Source organism: Apodemus sylvaticus, chromosome 2 (genome assembly GCF_947179515.1).
Source record: "Apodemus sylvaticus chromosome 2, mApoSyl1.1, whole genome shotgun sequence".
NCBI lineage: Eukaryota > Metazoa > Chordata > Mammalia > Rodentia > Muridae > Apodemus > Apodemus sylvaticus.
In genome coordinates this window covers 67102318-67115156 of record NC_067473.1, presented here as the reverse complement: position 1 = coordinate 67115156, position 12839 = coordinate 67102318, and the positions used below count along the sequence as shown (strand labels likewise).

General features: G+C 41.8%; 1 protein-coding gene across 1 annotated transcript; it reads left to right on the top strand.

Annotated features, from left to right (window-relative positions):
- Positions 1–1727: 1727 nt before the first annotated feature.
- LOC127677411 (olfactory receptor 2F1-like) lies at positions 1728–2666 on the top strand. The gene has a single exon (XM_052172495.1). The coding sequence runs from the start codon at positions 1728–1730 to the stop codon at positions 2664–2666; it is 939 nt and encodes a 312-aa protein (XP_052028455.1).
- Positions 2667–12839: the final 10173 nt, after the last annotated feature.

Genomic DNA, 12839 nt, shown 5'->3' with positions numbered 1-12839 from the left:
ATATATACACAATGGAGTACTATTCAGTCATTGGAAACAATGAATTCATGAAATTCTTAGACAAATGGGTGGAGGTGGAGAACATCACACTAAGTGAGGTAACCCAGTCTTAAAAGATCAGTCATGGTATGCACTCACTGATAAGCAGATATTAGCCTAGAAACTTGGAATACCCAAGACATAATCCACATATCAAATGATGTCCAAGAAGAACGGAGGAGTGGCCCCTGGTCCTGGAAAGGCTCAGTGCAGCAATGTAGGGCAATACCAGAACAGGGAAGTGGGAAGGGGAAGATGGGGAAACGGGGAGGGAAGAGGGCTTATGGGACTTTTGGGGAGGGGGGATTCAGGAAAGGGGAAAACATTTGAAATGTAAATAAAAATATATCAAATAAAAAATGAAGAAAAAAAGAAACAAATTCATGAAATTCTTAGACAAATGGATGGAGCTGGAGAACATCATCCTAAGTGAGGTCACCCAGTCTCAACAAAACACTCATGGTATGTACTCACTGAAAAGCAGATATTAGCCTAGAATCTTAGAACACCGAAGACACAGTTCACATATCAAATGATGCCCAAGAAGAAGGAAGGAAGGACCCCTGGTCCTGGAAAGGCTCAGTGCAGCAGTGTAGGCAAATACCAGGACAGGAAATTGGGAATGGATTGGGGAACAGGGGGAGGGAAGAGGGCTTATAGAACTTTTGGGGAGGGGGGATCCAGGAAAGGGGAAATCATTTGAAATGTAAATAAGGTATATATTGAATAAAAAATTAAATTAATCTCTCTATTCCTAAATTATAACATCAAAGAAAGAAAGACTGCTGTCTCTGTCTTTGTACTCATGTACAAGTTCAAAATGCCCTGCACTATTCCTGGAACAATCAACTCCTTAATAGACGTTCATCCAGGGATATAAGCCTCCTCAAAACAGATACATGAAATGATGGGGATGTAAGAGGATTCCATGCAAGGCCACAACCTAGACTTTCGAGAAGCATGGATAACAATAGAACTGAGATGTTGGAAATGATGCTGACAATCAGGAAGGCATGGCCTCTGCTATGCCACATTATGCAACCTGCTTTTTGTCCTGTTAATTTTCAGTACTACGCTCCCCATGCCCAAGACTTTTTTTTTATTTTTCCTAGATGTGAATTTTCCTTTACTGTTCCTTTGCATCTGTGATAACTTTTTCTTTTCTTCCTCCCCTATTATAGATCATATTTCCTTCTACACTGATTTGATTACTTATATCTATTACGGTACAGGATGTTAAACATAAATTAATGGCCAAATCGGGGGTGTTAACCTTCAGAAACTTAAACTTAGTATGAGAAGACAAATCTCCCTCCTTTAGTTATCTGCTTAAGAAAGATTCAATGAACCCAAAACTCCCTTTTGTACTTCAGACTGTTCTTGATCTCTGATCCACCTGCATCCAACTCCCACATTATAAAATTACAGGGAGGTGCCACCATGCCTATCTGTGGTTTCTCTCCCATGCAACCTGCTCTCTGCTTTCTTTTCTTCATTTTTTTTCAGGAGAATAAATTAAATGCCTTCATTATTTCCTCCCTAACCACCCAGGTTAAAGAAACAGGTTATGCTGCAAGCTCCAGCTCCAGTCCTAGTCAAGGAATTAGTACAAAAAGCAAAATGATATTTTAACTTGACTGTCCTTGATTCTACTTCCTGTCCTTCTGGCTAGCTGGCCCAACTGCACCATGAGAGACAATGCAACCTGGGTAAGTGAGTTTATCCTCATGGGTCTCTCCACTGACAAACACATCCAAGCTGGACTCTTTGTCCTCTTTGGGGTCACCTACCTGCTGACTCTGCTGGGCAATGGGCTTATTGTCCTGCTGATTGCACTGGATCCACGACTCCACCTGCCCATGTACTTCTTCCTCTGCCACCTGTCAGTGGTGGACATCTGCTACACCTCCAGTGGGGTCCCCCAGATGCTGGCACACTTCCTCATGGAGAAGAAGACCATCTCGTTTGCCCTATGTGGGACCCAGCTCTTCTTTGCTCTGACCCTTGGAGGGACTGAGTTTCTATTGCTAGCTGCCATGGCCTATGACCACTATGTGGCTGTCTGTGATCCACTTCGGTACACAGTGGTGATGAGCCCAAAGCTCTGCATGGGTCTAGCAGGTGTCTCTTGGTTTGTGGGTGTAGTTAATTCTGCTGTAGAGACAACAGTCACCATGTGCCTTCCTACTTGTGGGCACAATGTACTCAACCATGTGGCCTGTGAGACATTGGCACTGGTCAGGCTGGCCTGTGTGGACATCACCCTCAACCAGGTGGTGATACTGGCCTCTAGTGTTGTGGTGCTGCTGGTGCCCTGCTCCCTGGTCTGTCTGTCCTATGCCCACATTGTGGCTGCCATCATGAAGATCCGCTCTACCCAGGGACGCCGCAAAGCCTTTGAGACCTGTGCTTCCCACCTGGCTGTGGTCTCCATGTCTTATGGGATGGCCCTCTTCACCTACATGCAGCCCCGCTCTACAGCCTCTGCTGAGCAGGACAAGGTGGTGGTGATCTTCTATGCTCTTGTCACACCCATGATGAATCCTCTCATCTACAGTCAGGGGAACAAGGATGTGAATACTGCTTTTAGTCAAGTTCTGATGAAGAACTTTCAGTCAAAGAATTAGAAGAAATTTTTCAAAAAGAAAGGTGTCCTGCTGAATATTGTGAATAAATTTAATGGGTGGGTCATATATATATATATATATAGCCTACACACCAATGCCTCTCACTGAAGTTACTTTCCCAAGCCTAGTCAGTATTGGGGTATGAGCCACTCACATAACCTGTGCTTAAGTGTGTCTGTGTATGTGTATAAAGGAATAGTAGTTATCAGGACCTAAATGTACATGATGCTCCTTGAAGGTAATAGGAAACAGATTTTTACCTCTGGTCTTTATTGTGGCCTCTGCTTTATTTCAAAGAAAACTAATTACAGCAACATTAAGATATATATGCCATGTACAAAGTTAAATGAAATACATGCTTTTTTTAACTGAAAGGAAGAGAAACAAAACAATATAACAATGTGTATGAACCGTAATGCACACTACTTTGTCAACACACTGCTTCTGGGTTGGCAAGATGGATTAGCAAGTTAAAGTAATTACCATCAATGACGATGGTCTGTGTTTGATATCCAAGACCCACATGATGAACGAAAGGTTGAATGCAGAAGTTATCCTCTGACATATATACATTTACCATGACACACTCACACCAACCCTAATACTCATTCAGAGCACACACCTGAACACAAGGCAATGCTACACATAATCAGAGCTCAGGAAGACAGGAACCCTGTTTCTTCATCAGAAACAATTTAATACCAAAATGAGTGAGATCAATAACCCAAGATAATAAAACAAAATAGCAATGATCTGATATTATCAAACATTTAAAACATGCATTATTTTTCATGATAATCTTCAATTTTAACATGTTTTTATATTTTTCTTCTATTTTATCAGAAAGATTTTTCCATGTAAATCTCTGATTTTATCACTAACTGTTTTTAATTCCATCTTCAATTAATTTAGAAAAGTTTTTTATATCTACCATTTTATCTGTATAATTTTCCATGAAATAGTCAATTTTAACACGTTTGTCTATATATTTGTTAAAATTCATTAGAAATATTTCCATGTAAATCTTAATTTTTACCTGAAAATGTTTATAATTCCACTTTCAATCAACTTAGAATTATTTTTATGCCTACCATTTTATCTGTATAAATTCCAAGATAATCTTCAAATTTTTTTATTTTTTTTAATTTTTTTAAATATTTTTTTATTTTCTATATTCTTTGTTTACATTCCAAATAAGTTCCCCTTTCCCGGATTCCCCCCTCCCCATATGTCCCATAAACCTTCTTCTCTCCATCCATTCTCCGATCACCTCCCTCCTTTTTCTCTGTCCTTATATTGCCCTCCAATGCTAGATCAATCCTTTCCAGGATGAGGACCCTCTCCATTCTTCTTCATGGGAGTCATTTGTTATGCGATTTGTGCTTTGGGTATTCAGGGCTTCTGGGATAATTAATATCCACTTATCAGAGATTGCATTCCATGTGTATTCTTTTGTGATTGGGTTACCTCACTTAGGATGACATTTTCCAGATCAAACCATTTGCCTAAAAATTTTGTGAATTCATTGTTTCTAATTGCTGAGTAGTATTCCATTGTGTAAATATAACACATTTTCTGTATCCATTCCGCCTTTGAGGGGCATCTGGGTTCTTTCCAGCTTCTGGCTATTATAAATAAGGCTGCTATGAACATAATGGAGCATGTGTCTTTATTGCATGCCGGGGAATCCTTTGGGTATATGCCAAGGAGAGGTATAGTAGGGTCCTCCGGAAGTGTCATGTCCAGTTTTCTGAGGAACCGCCAGACTAATTTCTAAAGTGGTTGTACCATCGTACAACCCCACCAGCAGTGGAGTAGTGTTCCTCTTTCTTCACATCCTCGCCAACACCTGCTGTCTCCTGAGTTTTTGACCTTAGCCATTCTGACTGGTGTAAGGTGAAATCTCAGGGTTGTTTTGATTTGCATTTCCCTAATGACTAATGATGTTGAGCACTTCTTAAGGTGCCTCTCAGCCATCCGAATTTCTTCAGGTGAAAATTCTTTGTTTACATCTGTACCCCATTTTTAATACGGTTATTTGGTTCCCTGGGGTCTAACTTCTTGAGTTCTTTGTATATATTGGATATTAGCCCTCTATCCGATGTGGGGTTGGTGAATATTCTTTCCCAATTTGATGGTTGCCGTTTTGTCCTTTTAACAGTGTCCTTTGCCTTACAGAAACTTTGTAATTTTATGAGGTCCCATTTGTCAATTCTTGATCTTAGAACATAAGCTATTGGTGATCTGTTCAGGAATATTTCCCCTGTGCCCATGTCCTCAAGGGTCTTCCCCAGTTTCTTTTCTATTAGTTTCAGTGTGTCTGGTTTTACATGGAGGTCCTTGATCCACTTGGAGTGAAGTTTAGTACATGGAGATAAGAATGGATCAATTCGCATTCTTCTGCATGCTGACCTCCAATTGAACCAGCACCATTTGTTGAAAAGGCTATCTTTTTTCCACTGGATGTTTTCAGCTCCTTTGTCGAAGATCAAGTGACCATAGGTGTGTGGATTCATTTCTGGATCTTCAATTCTATTCCATTGGTCCACTTGTCTGTCACTATGCCAATACCATGCAGTTTTTAACACTATTGCTCTGTAGTATTGCTTGAAGTCAGGGATACGGATTCCCCCAGAATTTCTTTTGTTGTTGAGAATAGTTTTAGCTATCCTGGGTTTTTTGTTATTCCAGATGAATTTGAGAATTGCTTTTTCTAACTCTGTGAAGAACTGAGTTGGGATTTTGATGGGGATTTCGTTGAATCTGTAGATCGCCTTTGGCAAGATGGCCATTTTAACTATATTAATCCTGCCAATCCAGGAGCATGGCAGATTTTTCCATTTTCTGAAGTCTTCTTCGATTTCCTTCTTCAGAGACCTGAAGTTCTTGTCGTATAGATCTTTCACTTGTTTGGTTAGAGTAACACCAAGATACTTTATATTGTTTGTGGCTATTGTGAAGGGTGTCATTTCCCTAACTTCTTTCTCGGCCTGCTTATCCTTTGAAGTGTCCCTCAGTGTCTCTTTTGAGGACTTTAGGTTGAAAGTCAATTTTATCTGATATTAGAATGGCTACTCCAGCTTGTTTTCTGAGACCATTTGCTTGTAAAATTGACTTCCAGCCTTTTACTCTAAGGTTGTGTTTGTCTTTGACCCTGAGGTGTGTTTCCTGTATGCAGCAAAATGTAGGGTCCTGTTTATGTATCCAGTCAGTAAGTCTATGTCTTTTTATTGTGGCATTGAGTCCATTGATGTTAAGAGATATTAAGGAATAGTGATTATTACTTCCTATCATTTTTTATGTTATTTTTTAAATTTGATTGGTTAACTTCTTTTGGGTTTGATGAAAGGTTACTATCTTGCTTTTTCCAGGGTGAAGATTCCCTCTTTGTATTGCTGTTTTCCTCCTATTATCCTTTGTAGGGCCGGGTTTGTGGATAGATATTGGGTAAACTTGGTTTTGTCATGGAATATCTTAGTTTCTCCCTCTATGGTGATTGAGAGTTTTGCTGGGTATAGTAATTTTGTCTGGCATTTGTGTTCTCTTAGAGTCTGCATGAGATCTGCCCAGGATCTTCTAGCTTTCATAGTCTCAGGTGAAAAGTCTGGTGTGATTCTGATAAGTCTTCCTTTATATGTTACTTGGCCTTTTTCTCTTACTGCCTTTAATATTCTTGCTTTGTTTAGTACATTTGGTGTTTTGATTATTATGTGATGGGAGGTATTTCTGTTCTGGTCCAGTCTGTTTGGAGTTCTGTAGGCTTCTTGTATATTCATGGGCATTTCTCTCTTTAGGTTAGGGAAGTTTTCTTCCATTATTTGATTGAAGATATTTGCTGGCCCTTCTTTAAGTTGTAAATCTTCACTCTCATCTATGCCTATAATCCTTAGGTTTGGTCTTCTCATTGTGTCCTGGATTTCCTGGATATTTTGGGTACAAGCTTTTTGCATTTTGCATTTTGCATTTTCTTTAACTGTTGAGTCCATGGTTTCTATGGTATCTTCAGCATCTGAGATTCTTTCTTCTATCTCTTGTATTCTGTTGTTGATATTTGCATCTATGTCCCCTGATTTCTTCCCAAGGTTTTCTATCTCCAAAGTTCTCTCCCTTTGAGTTTTCTTAGTTGTTTCTACTTCTGATTTTAGATCCTGGATGGTTTTGCTTAGCTCCTTCACTTGCTTGTTTGTGCTTTCCTGTAATTCTTTAAGAGATTTTTGTGTTTCCTCTTTCATGACCTCAGCCTGCTGACCAAAGTTCTCCTGTATTTCTTTAAGTGATTTTTGCATTTCCTCCTTATTGGCTTTTGTATTCTCCTGAATTTCTTTCAATGATTTTTGTGTTTCCCTTGTAAGGGCTTCTAACTTTTGATCCATTTTCTCCTGATTTTCTTTAAGTATGTCCTTCATGTGTTCCTGTACCAGCATCATGACCAGTGATTTTAAATCCAAATCTTGTTTTTCTGGTGTGATGGGGTATCCAGGACATGCTGTTAAAGGAGAATTGGGTTCAGGTGCTGCCACATTGCCTTGATTTCTGTTAGTGATGTTCCTGCGTTTGCCTTTTGCCATCTAGTTCTCACTGGTGCTAGTCTTGTCAGTGCTGGACTCACCAGTGCAAGCTGCCTCTTCCCAGGTGGCCTCTGGTGCACAGCTGCACTGCCTGGAGACAGGGAGCTGTGGCCCAGGCTGTTCAGATCCCGAAGCAGACACCTGAAGGCTCCCGCTGGGGCCTGCTGGACTAACCAAAGCACACTGACTCCTCCCAGCCGGCCTCCCGGGTGCCCCTCTGGCCTCCTGCAGGACCTGGAGATGTGGTGTTGCAGCCCAGGCTGTTCTGGATCCCAAAGCAGAGATCAGAAGGCTCCCGCCAGAGGCCTCAAGACTGGAACCTAAACTCTGTGGTGCCGACCCACTGGAGCAAGCTGTGCGCTCCCCGATAATCTTCAATTTTAACATTTTTTTCTATATATTTCTTGAATTTTATCAGAAATATTTTCCGAACAGTCTACCTTCAAGAACTCACGGCAGCGGCGGCGGCAGTGCAGCAGTAGCTGGTCCAGCTGAAGGGCCATCAGCAGTGGAGCCAGGGCGACACAGGGACCAGTTAGGCCCTGCGCCCACGACCACTGACCTTCGCTGAACAGCCGGGCAGCAAGCAGCTGCAGTTGTGCTGCGCCTTTCCTGCACGGAGGCCACTTCAGAACTCGGCCTCCCACCAGTCAGGAGAGGTGCATCCATCTTGGTTCCGGACTCCGGGGATCGGACAGGCTGAGGTACACAAATATAATCCGAGGCCAACACCGCAGTGGTCTGAGCCCGACGGGCGTTGGCCTGCACCCAGGCCCTGGGCTGGTCGGGGGGCCATCGGGGTGCCAACCCAGCCAGGGGGTTTTTTGCCCAGGCCTGCGCGCGCCGCCGCCATTTTGCCTGCAGGACGACAGAGAGCTCTGGTGGGCAGACCTGTAACAGGCATAGCCTGAGGCTAACAAACCGAGGGTCTAGGCCCCAAAAGGCACAGGACTGACCCCAAGGACTGGGCGGCTTGGTGGGCCATCTGTGAGTCAACCCGCCCAGGGGATTGTTAGCACAGCAGACTCTCCCAGCGCTTTCAGGGAGCGCGGGGGCGCAAGCCCGCCATCCTAGTCACCTGGCAGACCCAATTAACAGTCATAGCCCTAGGGGAACTTTGCTCGGACCTTGGCCTCCCAGGCTTTTGCCTGGACTCAGGGACTGGGCAGCCAGGCTAACCTTGTATGCGACAGCCCGGTTGGCGGATCGGCTGCCCAGTGGAGTGAGCTGAATACAGGGGAGATCACAGCAGCATACACCATCGGCACTCCCTGGGGGTGCACACAGGCTCCATCTGGTCCACAGACACAATCTGGGGCAAGGCCTCAGGCGGAAGCCTTCAGCCCTACTCCCTCTGCTTCCGGATCCAGATCAGCCTGGGCGGCAGCACCACATCTCCAAGTCCTGCAAGTGGCTAGCTGGGCTTCCGGGAAGCCGGCTGGGAGAAGTCAGTGTGCTCCAGTGAATCCAGCAGGCCCCAGCGGGAGCCTTCGGGTGCCTGCTTTGGGATCTGAACAGCCTGGGCAGCAGCACCCTGTCTACAAGCAGTGCAGGAGGTAAGCTGTGCACCAGAGGCCAACTGGGAAGGGGCAGCTTACACTGGTGAGTCCAGCACTGACAAGACAAACTAACACCAGTGAGAACTAGAGGGCAAAAGGCAAAAGCAGGAACGTCACTAACAGAAATCAAGGCAATATGGCAACATCTGAACCCAATTCTCCTCTACCAACATGTCCTGGATACCCCATCACACCAGTAAAACAAGATTTGGATTTAAAATCACTGGTCATGATGCTGGTACAGGAACACATGAAGGACATACTTAAAGAAATTCAGGAGAAAATGGATCAAATGTTAGAAGCCCTTGCTAGGGAAACACAAAAATCATTGAAAGAAATCCGGGAGAATACAAAAGCCAACAAGGAGGAAATGCAAAAAACACTTAAAGAAATACAGGAGAACTTTGGTCAACAGGCTGAGGTCATGAAAGACGAAACACAAAAATCTCTTAAAGAAATACAGGAGAACTTTGGTCAACAGGCTGATGTCATGAAAAAGGAAACACAAAAATCTCTTAAAGAATTCCAGGAAAACACAAACATGCAAGTGAAGGAGCTAAGCAAAACCATCCAGGATCTAAAATCAGAAGTAGAAACAACTAAGAAAACTCAAAGGGAGACAACTTTGGAGATAGAAAGCCTTGGGAAGAAATCGGGGGACAGAGATGCAAATATCAACAACAGAATACAAGAGATAGAAGAAAGAATCTCAGATGCTGAAGATTTCATAGAAACCATGGACTCAACAGTTAAAGAAAATGTAAAATGCAAAAAGCTTGTAACCCAAAATATCCAGGAAATCCAGGACACAATGAGAAGACCAAACCTAAGGATTATAGGCATAGATGAGAGTGAAGATTTACAACTGAAAGGGCCAGCAAATATCTTCAATAAAATTATGGAAGAAAACTTCCCTAACCTAAAGAGAGAGATGCCCATGAATATACAAGAAGCCTACAGAACTCCAAACAGACTGGACCAGAACAGAAATACTTCCCATCACATAATAATCAAAACACCAAATGTTCTAAACAAAGAAAGAATACTAAAGGCAGTAAGAGAAAAAGGCCAAGTAACATATAAAGGAAGACCTATCAGAATCACAGCAGACTTTTCACCTGAGACTATGAAGGCTAGAAGGTCCTGGGCAGATCTCATGCAGACTCTAAGAGAACACAAATGCCAACCAAAACTACTATATCCAGCAAAACTCTCAATCACCATAGATGGAGAAACTAAGATATTTCATGACAAAACCAAGTTTACCCAATATCTATCCACAAACCCGGCCCTAAAAAGGATAATAGGAGGACAACACCAATACAAGGAGGGAAACTTCACCCTGGAAAAAGCAAGAGAGTAACCTTTCATCAAACCCAAAAGAAGATAAGCATTCAAATTTAAAAAATAACGTCAAAAATGATAGGAAGTAACAATCACTATTCCTTAATATCTCTTAACATCAATGGACTTAATGCCCCAATAAAAAGACACAGACTAACTGACTGGATACGTAAACAGGACCCTACATTTTGCTGCTTACAGGAAACACACCTCAGGGTCGAAGACAAACACTACCTTAGAGTAAAAGACTGGAAGACAATTTTACAAGCAAATGGTCTCAGGAAACAAGCTGGAGTAGCCATTTTAACATCAGATAAAATTGACTTTCAACCCAAAGTCATCAAAAGGGACCCTGAGGGACACTTCTTGCTAGTCAAAGGAAAAATACAAAAAGAAGAACTGTCAATCCTGAACATCTATGCCCCAAATGCAAGGGCACCCTCTTTCGTAAAAGAAACTTTATTAAAACTAAAAGCACACATTGCACCTAACACAATAATTGTGGGTGACTTCAACACTGCACTTTCCTCAATGGACCGATCAGGAAAACAGAAACTAAACAGGGACACAATGAAACTAATTGAAGCTTTGGACCAATTAGATTTAACAGATATATATAGAACATTCTATCCTAAGACAAAAGAATATACCTTTTTCTCAGCACCTCATGGTACCTTCTCCAAAATCGACCATATAATTGGTCACAAGACAGACCTCAACAAATATAAGAAGATAGAACTAATCCCATGCCTCCTATCTGATCACTATGGAGTAAAAGTGGTCTTCAATAGCAACAGAAACAACAGAAAACCCACATACACGTGGAAACTGAACAATTCTCTACTCAATGATACCTTGGTCAAGGAAGAAATAAAGAAAGAAATTAAAGACTTTTTAGAACATAATGAAAATGAAAACACAACATACCCAAATCTATGGGACACAATGAAAGCAGTGCTAAGAGGAAAACTCATAGCCCTGAGTGCCTCCAAAAAGAAAATGGAGAGAGCATACATTACCAGCTTAATGACACACCTGAAAGCCCTAGAACAAAAAGAAGCTATTTTGCCCAGGAGGAGTAGAAGGCAGGAAATCATCAAACTCAGGGCCGAAATCAATCAAGTAGAAACAAAGAAAACCATACAAAAAATCAACAAAACCAGGAGCTGGTTCTTTGAGAAAATCAACAAGATAGATAAACCCTTAGCCAGACTGACCAAAGGGCACAGAGAAAGTATCCAAATTAACAAACTTAGAAATGAAAAGGGAGATATAACAACGGAAACTGAGGAAATCCAAAAAATCATCAGATCCTACTACAAGAGCCTGTACTCAACACAATTGGAGAATCTGGAGGAAATGGACAATTTCCTTGACAGATACCAAATACCAAAATTAAATCAGGACCAACTAGACCATCTAAACAGTCCCATAATGCCTAAAGAAATAGAAGGAGTCATAGAAAGTCTTCCAACTAAAAAAAGCACAGGACCAGATGGCTTCAGTGCAGAATTCTACCAGACTTTCAAAGAAGAGTTAACACCAATACTCTTCAAACTATTCCACAAAATAGAAACAGAAGGAACACTACCCAATTCCTTCTACGAAGCCACAATTACGCTGATACCAAAGCCACAAAAAGATCCAACAATGAAAGAGAACTTCAGACCAATTTCCCTTATGAACATAGATGCAAAAATACGCAATAAAATTCTTGCCAACCGAATCCAAGAACACATCAAATCGATCATCCACCATGATCAAGTAGGCTTTATCCCGGGAATGCAGGGTTGGTTCAATATACGGAAATCCATCAATACAATCCACTACATAAACAAACTCAAAGAACAAAACCACATGGCCATTTCATTGGATGCTGAAAAAGCATTTGACAAAATTCAGCATCCCTTCATGCTTAAAGTCTTGGAGAGAACAGGAATTCAAGGCCCATACCTAAACATAGTAAAAGCAATATACAGCAAACCGGTAGCCAGCATCAAACTAAATGGAGAGAAACTTGAAGCAATCCCACTGAAATCAGGGACCAGACAAGGCTGCCCCCTTTCTCCTTATCTTTTCAATATTGTACTTGAAGTACTAGCTCGGGCAATTCGACAACATAAGGAGGTCAAAGGGATACAAATTGGAAAGGAAGAAGTCAAACTATCATTATTTGCAGACGACATGATCGTCTACCTAAGTGACCCAAAGAACTCCACTAGAGAGCTCCTACAGCTGATAAACAACTTCAGCAAAGTGGCAGGTTATAAAATCAACTCCAGCAAATCAGTGGCCTTCCTATACTCAAAGGATAAGCAGGCTGAGAAAGAAATTAGGGAAATGACCCCCTTCACAATAGCCACAAACAGTATAAAGTATCTTGGGGTGACTCTTACCAAACATGTGAAAGATCTGTATGACAAGAACTTCAAAACTCTGAAGAAGGAAATGGAAGAAGACCTCAAAAAATGGGAAAACCTCCCATGCTCATGGATCGGTAGAATCAATATAGTTAAAATGGCCATTTTGCCTAAAGCACTATACAGATTCAATGCAATACCCATCAAAATCCCAACTCAATTCTTCACAGAGTTAGAAAGAGCAATTATCAAATTCATCTGGAACAACAAAAAACCCAGGATAGATAAAACTATTCTCAGCAACAAAAGAGAATCTGGGGGAATCAGTATCCCTGACCTCAA